General features: G+C 36.0%; 2 protein-coding genes and 1 pseudogene across 2 annotated transcripts; 2 read left to right on the top strand and 1 right to left on the bottom strand.

Annotated features, from left to right (window-relative positions):
• Nucleotides 1-155: 155 nt before the first annotated feature.
• Nucleotides 156-2,807, bottom strand: LOC125187004 (nascent polypeptide-associated complex subunit alpha-like protein). Its single transcript, XM_048083503.2, has 4 exons — nt 2,648-2,807; nt 1,333-1,408; nt 719-846; nt 156-617 (listed from the first exon to the last, which is right to left on the bottom strand). The coding sequence occupies exons 1-4, from the start codon at nt 2,705-2,707 to the stop codon at nt 285-287; spliced, it is 597 nt and encodes a 198-aa protein (XP_047939460.1). The 5' UTR covers nt 2,708-2,807; the 3' UTR covers nt 156-284.
• A 4,185-nt stretch (nt 2,808-6,992) lies between these two features.
• Nucleotides 6,993-9,068, top strand: LOC148926728 (uncharacterized; annotated as a pseudogene).
• A 247-nt stretch (nt 9,069-9,315) lies between these two features.
• Nucleotides 9,316-11,711, top strand: LOC148926729 (uncharacterized). Its single transcript, XM_089059231.1, has 10 exons — nt 9,316-9,412; nt 9,488-9,562; nt 9,739-9,833; nt 9,967-10,074; nt 10,164-10,310; nt 10,425-10,561; nt 10,634-10,814; nt 10,900-11,022; nt 11,107-11,250; nt 11,343-11,711. Exons 1-10 carry the CDS (start codon nt 9,316-9,318, stop codon nt 11,709-11,711), a joined length of 1,476 nt encoding a protein of 491 aa, XP_088915357.1.
• The last annotated feature ends 2 nt before the right edge of the window (nt 11,712-11,713 follow it).

The raw sequence follows: 11,713 nt of genomic DNA on the forward strand, positions 1-11,713 counted from the left end.
TTGCCCCACATAAATCTATTTAAGTTTTTTAAAGAGAGAAGCTTTTAGTTTCGTTTGAACATTTTGATAGTAGGAGTCAAAAACGATGGGTCTGACATTCGCAAAAATAAAAGCACACACGACACAAACAATGAAATGATAATAGCAGAAACAGATAAAACTGAAAACACAGTTATCATAAGATAAAAGTAGACACATGGATACACTGAAAAGTGAAACTGAACAAAGCAGATGGTTGCTTGGCCCCAGTGATCAGATATTTGTAAGAAAACTGTGGTCCTAATCTAGTTTGTGAGCTCCATGATGGCGGAGACAATGTCTCCATCTGCATCCCTGAGAGCTTTGACGGCCCTAGCCCTTGAAACCCCGGCTTGTGTCATGACCAGCTCGACATCCTTGGGTTCAACACCTGTCTCGTCTACATCTTCGTCATCTTGAATTTCTGTTGTTGGCTCTGCCTTTGGTGCAGCAGGGACGAAGTTGGGAACCTTGAACTGCTCTGCAGCTTGAGTCTGCAATTGTGAGCTCAGATCCTCAATCTTGGCTTCGCCAAAGATGACATAAGTATCTGAGTTTGGGCTCTTGAAGACGTCTGGCTTTGAGATGACAAATAAGATCTGAAACACCGTGTCGCAATAGATTAAGCCACACCCAAGTTGTTGTTGATTAGAAACTGTCTAGGGGTATGACAAAAAATATTAAGAGCATAACAACTAACGTTCTTGCTCTTCTTCACAGTGACTCGGCTGACCCCCGGGATTGGCTTCATCCCCAGCTTTAGCATTGCCTTGCGACTTTTCTTCTCACTACGGCTCTGCTTTGACTTACCACTGGCATCTAACTCTCCTGCCAAGAGAAACAAATTCATTAAGAAATTTCTTTTTCTTGACTTAACTTTTACACATTTGTTTCAACTTATAGTGTGCTATCTTAATTGGTCAGGTCCACTACCAAGTTATTAACCATGAAAACAAAGCTGGAACTAAAATTGATAGTATAAGTTCAATGATCAAAATGAGCACAAAGCATGTTGTTATCCTACATTTTTTTAGAAACAGACACAGCCTGAAATGGAAGGGAAAACAACTGAATCCCATTTTTGAGAGGTAGGTGTATCAAATCTTAGTCAACTATGTGTTTCTCTATCCAGATTTTTATTAGTAACATAACCAATACTATGATTTCTCCAAATCATTTGCAAACTCAAGAACCACAAATCTGAGATATGCTAAATACTATTCAATTACCATCTAGCATCATTCAAAGGGATGAGAAGCTGCGATGAAAATGAAGAAATAGAGTATTTTTTTGGAGCCAAGGGAAGACACATACCTTCAGCATTGTCTTCGTCTTCTTCTTCATCATCATCCTCCTCATCCTCCTCATCCTCAATTATAGGCTCATCGTTCTGCAACCATTAATTCAAAAATAAGCAACCAAGTAAGAGAACATGGTTTTTTTCTTGTGCGGGGTGGTCATTGTGTGTATTCAAGCTACCAAATCAATTGAATGTCATGCATATCTCCAGTACGGAGGTAGGGATGGCTATCATGCACAAGAATCAAATTAACAAGTATGATCTATAAATCAGCAAGAGAATATAAACAGCCACATCTAATTAAACACAGGTTGCTACTCCACAATCATATATTCCAGAAATTCTTGAAGACAACTAGACCTGGAAGCATTGCATCACATATCTAGAAACAAGAAGTAAAATTCAGACTACATACATTATGGGGTTGTTCGGTTTGCAAGATTGTATCCGAGATTAATTTATAGTGCGTCTGGTTCATGAGATTCAACCCCACAACTCAATCCTAAATGGATAATCATTGGATAATTAGTTTTAGTTAACCCCCTATGACTAAAATAATCTCATAATTCAATCCTAGATTGTATCTTGGTATTATTTTATCTTGGAAACCGAACACCACCCAAATATAAGAGATGCTCAGCTCTGAACTCTTCACTGACTCACATTCTTAATGACTAAAAATGCAAAGAATTTTACTCTTCCAAACTTCTAATCTTTTTTCAACCAAAAAAAAAGTGATAATATAAATAACATCAAGCTCACATATCCATGAACTCATATTAGACTTTAAGGATTGAGATGGGGAGCTGAGAAAACGCTTTAGAACACAAATGAATCCAGATTTCTTTTCAACGGAGGAAATGCGAAGTTTTATGTTTCACAAGCACTATATTGAAATTCCAACTAAGTAAATCAAGCAATTACTGGATTTCTTTCATGCAACTTTACTGGTTTACTTAATACGGGAAAATCGCAATTTCCACTGAAACAACATACCTCAATACCGCAGAAATATACTCTACAAGTGATTAATTTAGTCACAGATACTTCTCAAAGAAATAAATTGACTCCCTAGTCTAATTAACTATAGTCATTTGAAACCATCATAACCAAAAAACCAAAACCCTAGAAATTTCCCCAAATGCCTGTATACAGCTTCTTCTTTATTTAGCTCAAGAAAGATGATGCATCAACAAAAAAATACTACCAAGATTAAAAGCTAAAAACTTATCAAAACCATGAACTTAATAATCCAAAAACCCACAGCTTAATCCGAATTCGCACGAGACGTGTGGCGTCTACATGTTTGAGAGAGAAAGAGAGGGTTACATCAATCTTCTGTTGCTCAAGATGGTGGGCCAATAACTCCTCGTGGGACTGTTGAGTCATGGTTGATTGTTGCGCAGGTGAAGGAGAGAAATGTAGAAAGAGATTGAGAAATGCAGAGAGAGTGCAGTGGATTTAATTGAAGCGGTTGCGGTGCTGTTAGATAACGATTGCGAGTTCTTCATTTTGTCGTTTTTATTTCATTCAACCAGTAACAGTAACTGTATTTTCTCCATATAAACATTTAACATAAAATCTTTAATTTCGGTGTTATTTATATTTACAATTTACAATTTACAATTACGGTCCTATTCTAATGCTTATAGCACCCTATTCCAAAATTAAGACTAAATCTCTATCTTTGGATTTTAAAATAAGTGGATGAGATTAAAACTCACGAATCTCAATAAATAATAGACAAAATATCAACAAAGTGTAATATCGTCATTATGTTATCATATGATAATTTTCGTGAGTGTTTTTTTATATCAACATTGAGTATTACAAATATCAACAATATGACATTAGAATATCAACACAAGGACAAGAAAATATCAACACATTTTTATTGAGATTGGACATGCATAATATTGAGATTTTGCCTACAATATATTGAGATTTTTTGTTGCATTTGATGATAAAAAGTTGTTTATCAACATGTACGAAAATTGAAATATAATTTATCAAATTTCATCACCCGAACATCGTCGGAACATATGCAATTGAGATCTCGTTGGAATCCTTGTTAAATTATCTTTAATTTGATATATTTTTTGCGAAAAAATAATTTAAATTGAGAGAGTTACGTAAATTTAAAGATTTGAGATGATTTTGAGGAGAGAGAAAGTAGTTAGTTATAATTACTACATATAAAATTTGACATTAATACCCTTTTAATTTAATTAATAATTATTTAAATTTAAAATATATTACTCTTGGCATTATATCAACTACAAGATCTTCTAATCTAATAGTCAAAAATTTGATTTTTGATTGATAATTAGTTAGCATCACATCCCTTACAATTACATCTCAATATTCATGTAACTTTTTTCCTTTATAGTTAAAAGAACAAATAGCTCCGAAACAAATGTTTGAGCATGAAAGTGTTCAAATATAAAAAGGTGACGAGAAGGAAATTATCAAAAAATAAGAAGTGCACTATTTTTTTAGAATCTTCCTTCCAATCTTTATTTAGTCAAGACTTTTATAAAAAAGAAGAAACTTTGAGCCTATATATTAATAAAAAAATAGTTATTGAGATCGTTGATAAATATTTTTTCCTGATAAAATAAATGAAAATTATTGGTAATATTACCGATAAATTTTCCACAAACATGCATAGTGCATTAAAGAATAAGAGGCACGTGCAAAATATTCCAAAATGCTAAAAAGTAGGTTGTGCCTTTCTATTTACACAACACGAATATAATATCCGAATTTTCAACTTATTCACCGTCACGATATATCGTTTCTGTTTATTGGTTGAAAATTAACATTTAGATATCGTAGAAATTAAATAAGGCAGTACTATGTTTATGACGGGCAGTGACTTAATACATATATATTGTAAGAATAGTGTTAACATTCAGTCTAGAAACTCAAAGATAGAGTGCTAAAGAATAAAGAAAGAAGCAAGTATATCCGTTAGAGTTAGTTAGTTTGTTAGAAAGTAGCCGTTGTAGGCTCTTGATTCTTGTTTCTTGTTTCAGTTAGTTAGTGGCAGTTACCACTCTTGTGTCAGCTTTAAGTAGCTCGATTATTGTATCTTGTAGAGTTAGAAAATTAGTCAATAAAGAGAATCTCTTTTCTCCAAGAAACTCTCTCGTTTTCTTCTTCAAGATTAGTGTGTGTTTTTTGTGTGTGTGAGATTATTCATACTGTGAGTGTGTGAGATAATCGAAGTGTTTAGATCTTGTTGTGTTAACATATATAAATAAGGCATACCTCTATTTACAACAGTAAATTGGTTTGTCCAGATAATAAACCAAAGCATTAATTTGAGAATTTGTTGGGTTTAGATAAACTCATAAAAACTAGCATACCTTCGGGCTTCGATGTACATGTATAATTATATGTTTGTATTATCGTTTTTTATTATATTAAATAGATTAATATGTTAATAGTGATTGGAAATAAGTATTTAATTTTGAAAAACAAACATTTAAAGGAACATTTCTTTGTTTATATCATTAAGGGACATTTTATTTGATGATTATATTATTTTGATTGTTTAGTTTAGTAATTGAAATGATTCATGGTGGTAGAAGATGAAATGAAGAATTACGTTTAAAATACCAAACAACGGGGTTTATTTTAAATCATGCAACAACGCATAAAATTAATGACAACACAACCCAACACCATAAGCACTTAATTGTTGTTGTGAAAGTATTTTTACAATTGCGTATGACGGGCAGTGGCGTATCCAAATATTTTAATTTGGGGGTGCAAAAAATAACTATGACGACTTAAAATTCCAAAATGTGACTAGTCTTTTTTGTTTTCTTTGTTATGTTCTTTTCAATTATTCTATTTTTTTAACTAATATGTTTGTCTTTATTTTTTTATCAAAAATAAATTATATTATAGTATTACATAAATTATACATTTAAAGTACAAGTATCCATGTTTTTTTCTAATTAGCAATATACTCCGTATTATATAGATATGAATATAATGAGAAGGTTAGTTTTATAAATATGGAGTACTACACTACTACTATTTCAATTCAGTTAGATTAAGTTTTTTTTAACGTACAAAAATATATATTATATTAGTCATATAAGTATCTATTAAAATATAATTAATGAAAATTAAATACGAAAGAATACGAAATTAAATTAAAAAATAGCAAGTTAGTGGTTAAACTAATAAATTTGTTAACAACAAAATAATTAATAAAACTTAAATATGAATTGAGAACAAAATAAAATTGAATTAGAGGTGATATTAATTAAAACAAAGTAAACTTGGAAAAGAGAAATTTAAATTGAAAAATTAAGGGTAAGAAACGTGCTCAAGAAGTTTCAAACCTAGGCCTCTAGAATGTTGAAAGAGCTAACTTTCCACTAGGCCACCCATGGAAATGTGACAAAATATACTATTAAACTATAAAATTTTGGGGGTATAGTTGTACCCCTTATTTCAACGTGTATACACCATACCGTAGATGACGGGTAGAAGGGCTGGTTAAATAATCAATCCTACACTGTGCTTGTACAATAATTATTCAAGATTATTAGGGTGCAAAGTGCAAATTGAGTTCATCACATGCCATACAAACCAAATATTTATTAAAATGATCAATCACGACTATCGAAAAGAATAACATCCATATTCAAAAGATGAAAATAAACATGTAATCTCCAATAAAAATGCAACATTCGCCCGATGAAAACAGTCGACCATGAGATGTTGAGGTCGACTGCGGTAGCAAGCGACTAGTGAAAGACAATGCAAGCAGTTGTGTGTCGCGAAAGGGGTTAAGAGGTGCACTGACGGATCTAGGGGGTGGCTCCGTGCCACTAATTTCCTCTTATTCGGACATAAAATTGTCATGTCAGCCCTCTCCATTTGTCCCTACATCGCCCCGAAGATCGAAAAAATAGTCATTTCCACACTAAATTTGTTGGTTACAAACATAAATATATTTTGGGATATGATCGGTGGGGAGCATTAAGCTCCTTTTAACCTTTAAGATACTATTTCCTTCTTAATCACTTCCATTAGATTAGAGTAGTGGACGGTCAAGATTAGATTTATGAATTTAATCCCGTATTGCATTATGAGTAGTATTTTGTGCATTATGAGGTTATAATAGTAAAAATGTAATGTCTGGAACACGTTTCAAAACGGAAGGTCGGGCTTTTCATAGACCTTCCAACTTCTTACTCTCTCTCATTCTATCACGTCAAACCACGATCAAAACAACTTCTCTCCTTTTTCAAACCCATTCAAACCCTAGCCGCCGCCGACAACTAGTCTCTCATTCGATTCTCACTGTGAAAATCGACCGTGGGTGGACGATTGCGAGTCTCAAAGTTCCGATTTTAGTTCGCGGGCGCCGTCGGACAACAATTCATCTCCGATTTTCATAAAGGGTAAGCTTATAAAGTCGCGAACTTTAGTTTGATTTCTTTGAAAAAAATGTGGAACTGTGAGCATTAGAAGATGGGTTATGAATATTTGGATGTTTATTGTTGGTTTCTGAATTGTATTTGGTTTGATGTTAGTTTTTTGGGTTGAATTCGTCCTGAATTTGTCGATTTTGCTTTAGGTTTGGGTATAGGTTGTATGTTTGTTGGTTCCGTAGACGAATGAGCTATCGTTCGGTGTAAAATCTAAAATGGTTTCTGTTGTTGTTGTGTTTGTTAGCGTTGAGATGTCGAAAAGAGGTCGCCCATACAAAACTCAGCCGACGCAGACCGAAGGTGAGAATGTTGCGCCATTTTAACACTCTGCAAGTTTCTTGTCTTCCATTTTGGTGCATTATTCAGTTTTTTTTCTGCATTTGTATCATTATTATTAGCATTATAAGTTTATTATATCTCTGTTCAATTGTTGCTTGAAGTGTTGTCCTTTGTTGTCACATTATTATGCACATATGCTGGATTATTTGGTTGGATTTGAACATTATTGATGTATGTGGATTATTTAGTTGATTATTAGGTTGAAATTATGCATTACTCTATGCTCTTTTAACATTATTGTACGGTCTGAAAGTATCTTGTCTTCAATTTTGGTGCATTATTCAGTTTTTTTGTGCATTTGTATCATTATTATTAGCATTATAAGTTTATTATATCTCTGTTCAAGTGTTGCTTGAAGGGTTGTCCTTTGTTGTCACATTATTATGCACATATGCGAGATTATTTGGTTGGATTTGAACTTTGCTGATGTATGTGTTCTGTAATATTGATTATTAGGTTGAAATTATGCATTATTCTATGCTCTATTATCATTTATTGAAGCTATCTTGTCTTTTATTTTGGTGCATCATTAAGTGTTTGTTGTGCATTTTTATCATTATTATTTGCATTATAAGTTTATTAAATCTCTGTTCAAGTGTTGCTTGAAGTGTTGTTCTTTGTTCACATTATTATGCACATATGCTGGATTATTAGGTTTAAATTAAGCATTATTCTATGCTCTGTTAACATTATCAGATGTGCACGTTATAAAGTTATTGTGTTGCAGTAATTGATTTGACTACTGTTTTTTTTCTCCAGCATCCAAGCTGCCAAGGTTGGCTATTGACGATGCAGTTGATGATGTTATTCCAATAGCAATTGCGCAAAAATTCCGGGAAAGACTTATGGAAGGGAATACGGCTGAGGCTAGTACGTCAGATCAAGAAGCCGACAAGAGGAAGCAGAGAGGAAAGAAAGTTGACCACTTATATAGTCGCAGCACTACAGAATTCCTCAATTGTTTGAAAGACCTCACTCCACGGCAGAAGGAGGCCATGCATGACCTTGGTTTCGGCGCTATACTCCACTTCAACGTCAAGGAAATCCCAGGTTACATTGCCTACTGGGTTTTAAAATCCTTTAATCTAGCTAGGTGCCAGATTCCGTTGTGTGGAGGTGGGGCGTTGACACTTGATGAGGAGGACGTCCACTTGACCCTAGGTTTTCCTAGAGGCCCCACACCAATCTCAAGGCCCGTCGATAAATAAACTGAGTTTCAGTTCAATGACTACGTTGCGGATAGGTGTGGCAAGAGTCGGTACAAAATGACGGCTGGAGACATTGCCAAACTGATCACGGCGGAGGTGAATGGTGGGCCCGATTTCAAGCGCATGTTTATGTTCATGCTAGAGAATGCAGTGATTGAGACACCGGCCGACGGAAATCTGAAGCCCAAAATTCTACATTTCATCAACGACGTTGATGAGATTAGAAATTTTAATTGGTGTGGGTACGTCTTATCCATCTTGGAGGCCACGTATCCTACCTGGGACAGAGGTGAAACCGTGTATTTTACGGGACCTATCCACTTTTTGTTGGTAAGTGAAACAATTACTGCATTAGTATATAATGTACATTCATTACTTACACAGAATAACATGCATTATTGATCTGTTTTATGTTTGATCATGTTTCATTATTCAGTTAAAGTATGCATTACTCCTAGTTGATCTAACCTTTTTGCGAACTGTGTTTATTGTCAGTGTGCGTATGTGGACCGCGTGGTTCACATACGGAGGCGTGTCAGCCGTTCCTGGCCAACAATAAAGGGCTGGACAACAGAAACCCTCAAAAAACGAGAGGATGTCGAGCGTCACCAGTTCGGTACTGGGAGGTTGGAGGAACGTGTGGATAAAGAAAAGTATTTGATGGATGAGGAAGCTAGGAGGATGGAGGCTGTGAACAGAGGTGACGGTGCAGCACCAAGCATGAATAGAGCAAAACGTATTTGAGATAAGTTCATCGCGTCAAGCGTGCTAATGGGCCACGCCATCACGACGTGGGTAGAGGATTTCAAATTGATACTGTTGAACTGCTGGAGGATCAGTGCATCCGCGTAGGGAGTCAGATAGGAAAGAAGTTGCTGGGATTAGAGGAGGAGAGAGAGGTTCACGATGAAGAAATTGTTACACAATTGACTCAAGCAAGGAAGACGAAGAGGAGTACAGTCCAGATTGGATTGCAGAGATGGAAAAAATGATGGCGGCCTATGACAAAAAGAAGACGATAACAAGAGGATTCGATAGGCCTTTATTTGTGCTGGACGGTTTTGACTGTCCTGACCCCTTTGCTACACAATAAACACGGAGGACAGAAGGTGTTGGTGGTTCAGGGGTTAAGATTAATGATGATATACTCCAACATGTGTCAGTTGGTGACCATCCTGCAGCTGATGACTTGGTAGAGGACATCCAAATGCACGAGCCGATAGGCAATGATACCACTGGTAGCATACACGAAGCTGGTGGTGGTGATGAGACTTGAAAATCCACCAATCTCGCACACTGAGGTAGTGTATGTAGAAACTATAGCCGTTAGTGTTTGTGTTTGTAATTATGTACATTATTATAATTTCTGAATAGCTCTCTCATTGTGTGCATGGTTCTAATCCGATTGCTGAAGATGTTGTTGGGAAAGAGGAGGATTCAAGGGTTAAGACAAAAGCCGAGAAAAAAAACGCACCATCAAAGAATGCAGCCGCTCAGGAGACCCTCAAGGTAAATACGTCTTCAGCATTACTTCCACTGTGTAATGGTAAATTTACATTATTGACATTGTTTTCTTACATTAAATGTCTGTCTGGCTGCATTATATTGATTATTTGTTAAAGTCATATATTTTTTTAATCAGAAAACCAAAGAGAAAAACGTTGACGCCCCGGTTACTAAGAGAAAACAACCTGTTAGGGAGGGCGCATCTAAGGGAGGCAAGGGAAAACAGTTGAACATTCAAAAAGTGGTTGGATATCTTAATTAAAGATCTTATTTGATACATTATTATGTTGATGTCATGCATTATTCGGTTGTTTGATTTTTTCCTTGTTAAAGGAACACACTGCAGCACCACTTAAGGGAATCGTGATAACAACACAGCCCGTAAAAGGTGTGAGTGCTAAATACAAGGTTATTGGGAAGGTTGTTGATCAAGGAAAAGGGAAAGGGAAACACATCCAACAGGATTCGGGTGCGGATGAGGTATCAAAAATCTTATTTAAGGCAAACATTAAAGAAGTAGACATGTGAATTGTAACATGTATGATTGTTGCTGTGTTTTTTATAATTTATGTCTATCTATATTTTGTTAAGAAGGCAACGGGTAGAGTGAAAAAACCAAGTCTGGCTGCCCGTTCTCCATTCAACGAGAGAGCAGTCAGAGTGACGGCAAAGCCACACATAGTGGACAAGCAGTTGTACTACTGGGTTCTTAGCACAACGGATAAGAACAAGTAAATGTTTTACCTTAGACGTTCTTATTTTTGGCACATGTGAAATTGTTTTAACGTATCAAACATGTACAGGGATTCAGTTGTCTACCACGACAACTTCAAGAGTACTGTGCAGATCGAGTTGCAATCTTTAGCCCCGTTCAAGGCGGTGAGCCTCGATGTTATCGATACGTGGAGCTCTTACCTGAATACAATGGAAAAGAACAAGGCGCTAGAGACGGTTTCCAGGCTTTTCTTCTCTACAAGACCATGCGTGGGTGTACACCGTTCCCTCTATGTTTCTGTCAAATTACTATAATAACTTCAAGTTTGTAACTGATAACACAAACAAACTACAGATTCAGTCAATGGTAGACGCACAACCCGAATGGACAGAAAAATTCCAGTTTGATACGTTCTGGACCAGGGTTTTGGAGGAAACAATTGGAACGGACAACTATCAGTGGGACAAATATGAAATGGTGAGTTATAGTAAAATAATGTAGTTGATTTTTAGTTGTAGTGGAGATAGTATTATGTGTTGTAATGTTCCTTTCGTTGTGCAGTTCTTCTTCCCAGTTTGGGGGACGACCCATCAGTATGTGGTCTGTTTTGATCTTCCAGATTCCAAGATGAACATCATTGACCACACCTTGGCTGAAACACACGGGTCATTCGGAGAAAAATATGGGCAGACTCCCTCCGTGCTGGTACTATACATGCAACTCCATCAATTATGCATTATATACCACGAATTGAACATTATATGCAATTGTTAAAGTTTTGTTTTCTTTGGGTGTAGAAAAAGTTCTTTGCAGCAGCACTTACGAAGTCCAAGGTTTCAAAAATGGCGGCACAGGTAAAAAAATGTAATGCGCATGTCGTGACCATGCCGTGGAGGAACAACAGCAGCACGATGGACACAGGGGTGTATGTGATGAGGCATATGGAGACGTACTTTGGAGAGAGGGAGAAAGATTGGGATTGCGGACTAACTGCCAAAGGAACAAAGAGTCTGGAAATATTGCGAATGAAGTTTGCAACGGCTCTGCTAACTTCTCCATATAACTCGAAGACTAGGACCAACCAAACACAAGCCACGAAGCATTGGATGGATCGGCAGCCTATATCCAGCTTCGAAAAGTTGGTCGAGAATTATGGGATCGAGTGAAC

This window comes from Salvia hispanica, chromosome 5 (assembly GCF_029641045.1).
Source record: "Salvia hispanica isolate PSC_SH4W2 chromosome 5, Shi_PSC_v1, whole genome shotgun sequence".
NCBI classification, from domain to species: domain Eukaryota; kingdom Viridiplantae; phylum Streptophyta; class Magnoliopsida; order Lamiales; family Lamiaceae; genus Salvia; species Salvia hispanica.

Coding starts and splice junctions, on each gene's coding strand:
- LOC148926729 (XM_089059231.1), top strand. CDS start 9,316: ATGGCGGCCTATGACAAAAAGAAGACGATAACAAGAGGATTCGATAGG. Junction 10,562..10,633: donor AGCACAACGGATAAGAACAA/GTAAATGTTTTA, acceptor AAACATGTACAG/GGATTCAGTTGTCTACCACG. Junction 11,023..11,106: donor AGTGGGACAAATATGAAATG/GTGAGTTATAGT, acceptor TTCGTTGTGCAG/TTCTTCTTCCCAGTTTGGGG.
- LOC125187004 (XM_048083503.2), bottom strand. CDS start 2,707: ATGACTCAACAGTCCCACGAGGAGTTATTGGCCCACCATCTTGAGCAA. Junction 1,409..2,647: donor TTGAGCAACAGAAGATTGAT/GTAACCCTCTCT, acceptor TAATGGTTGCAG/AACGATGAGCCTATAATTGA. Junction 847..1,332: donor AGACGAAGACAATGCTGAAG/GTATGTGTCTTC, acceptor TTCTCTTGGCAG/GAGAGTTAGATGCCAGTGGT.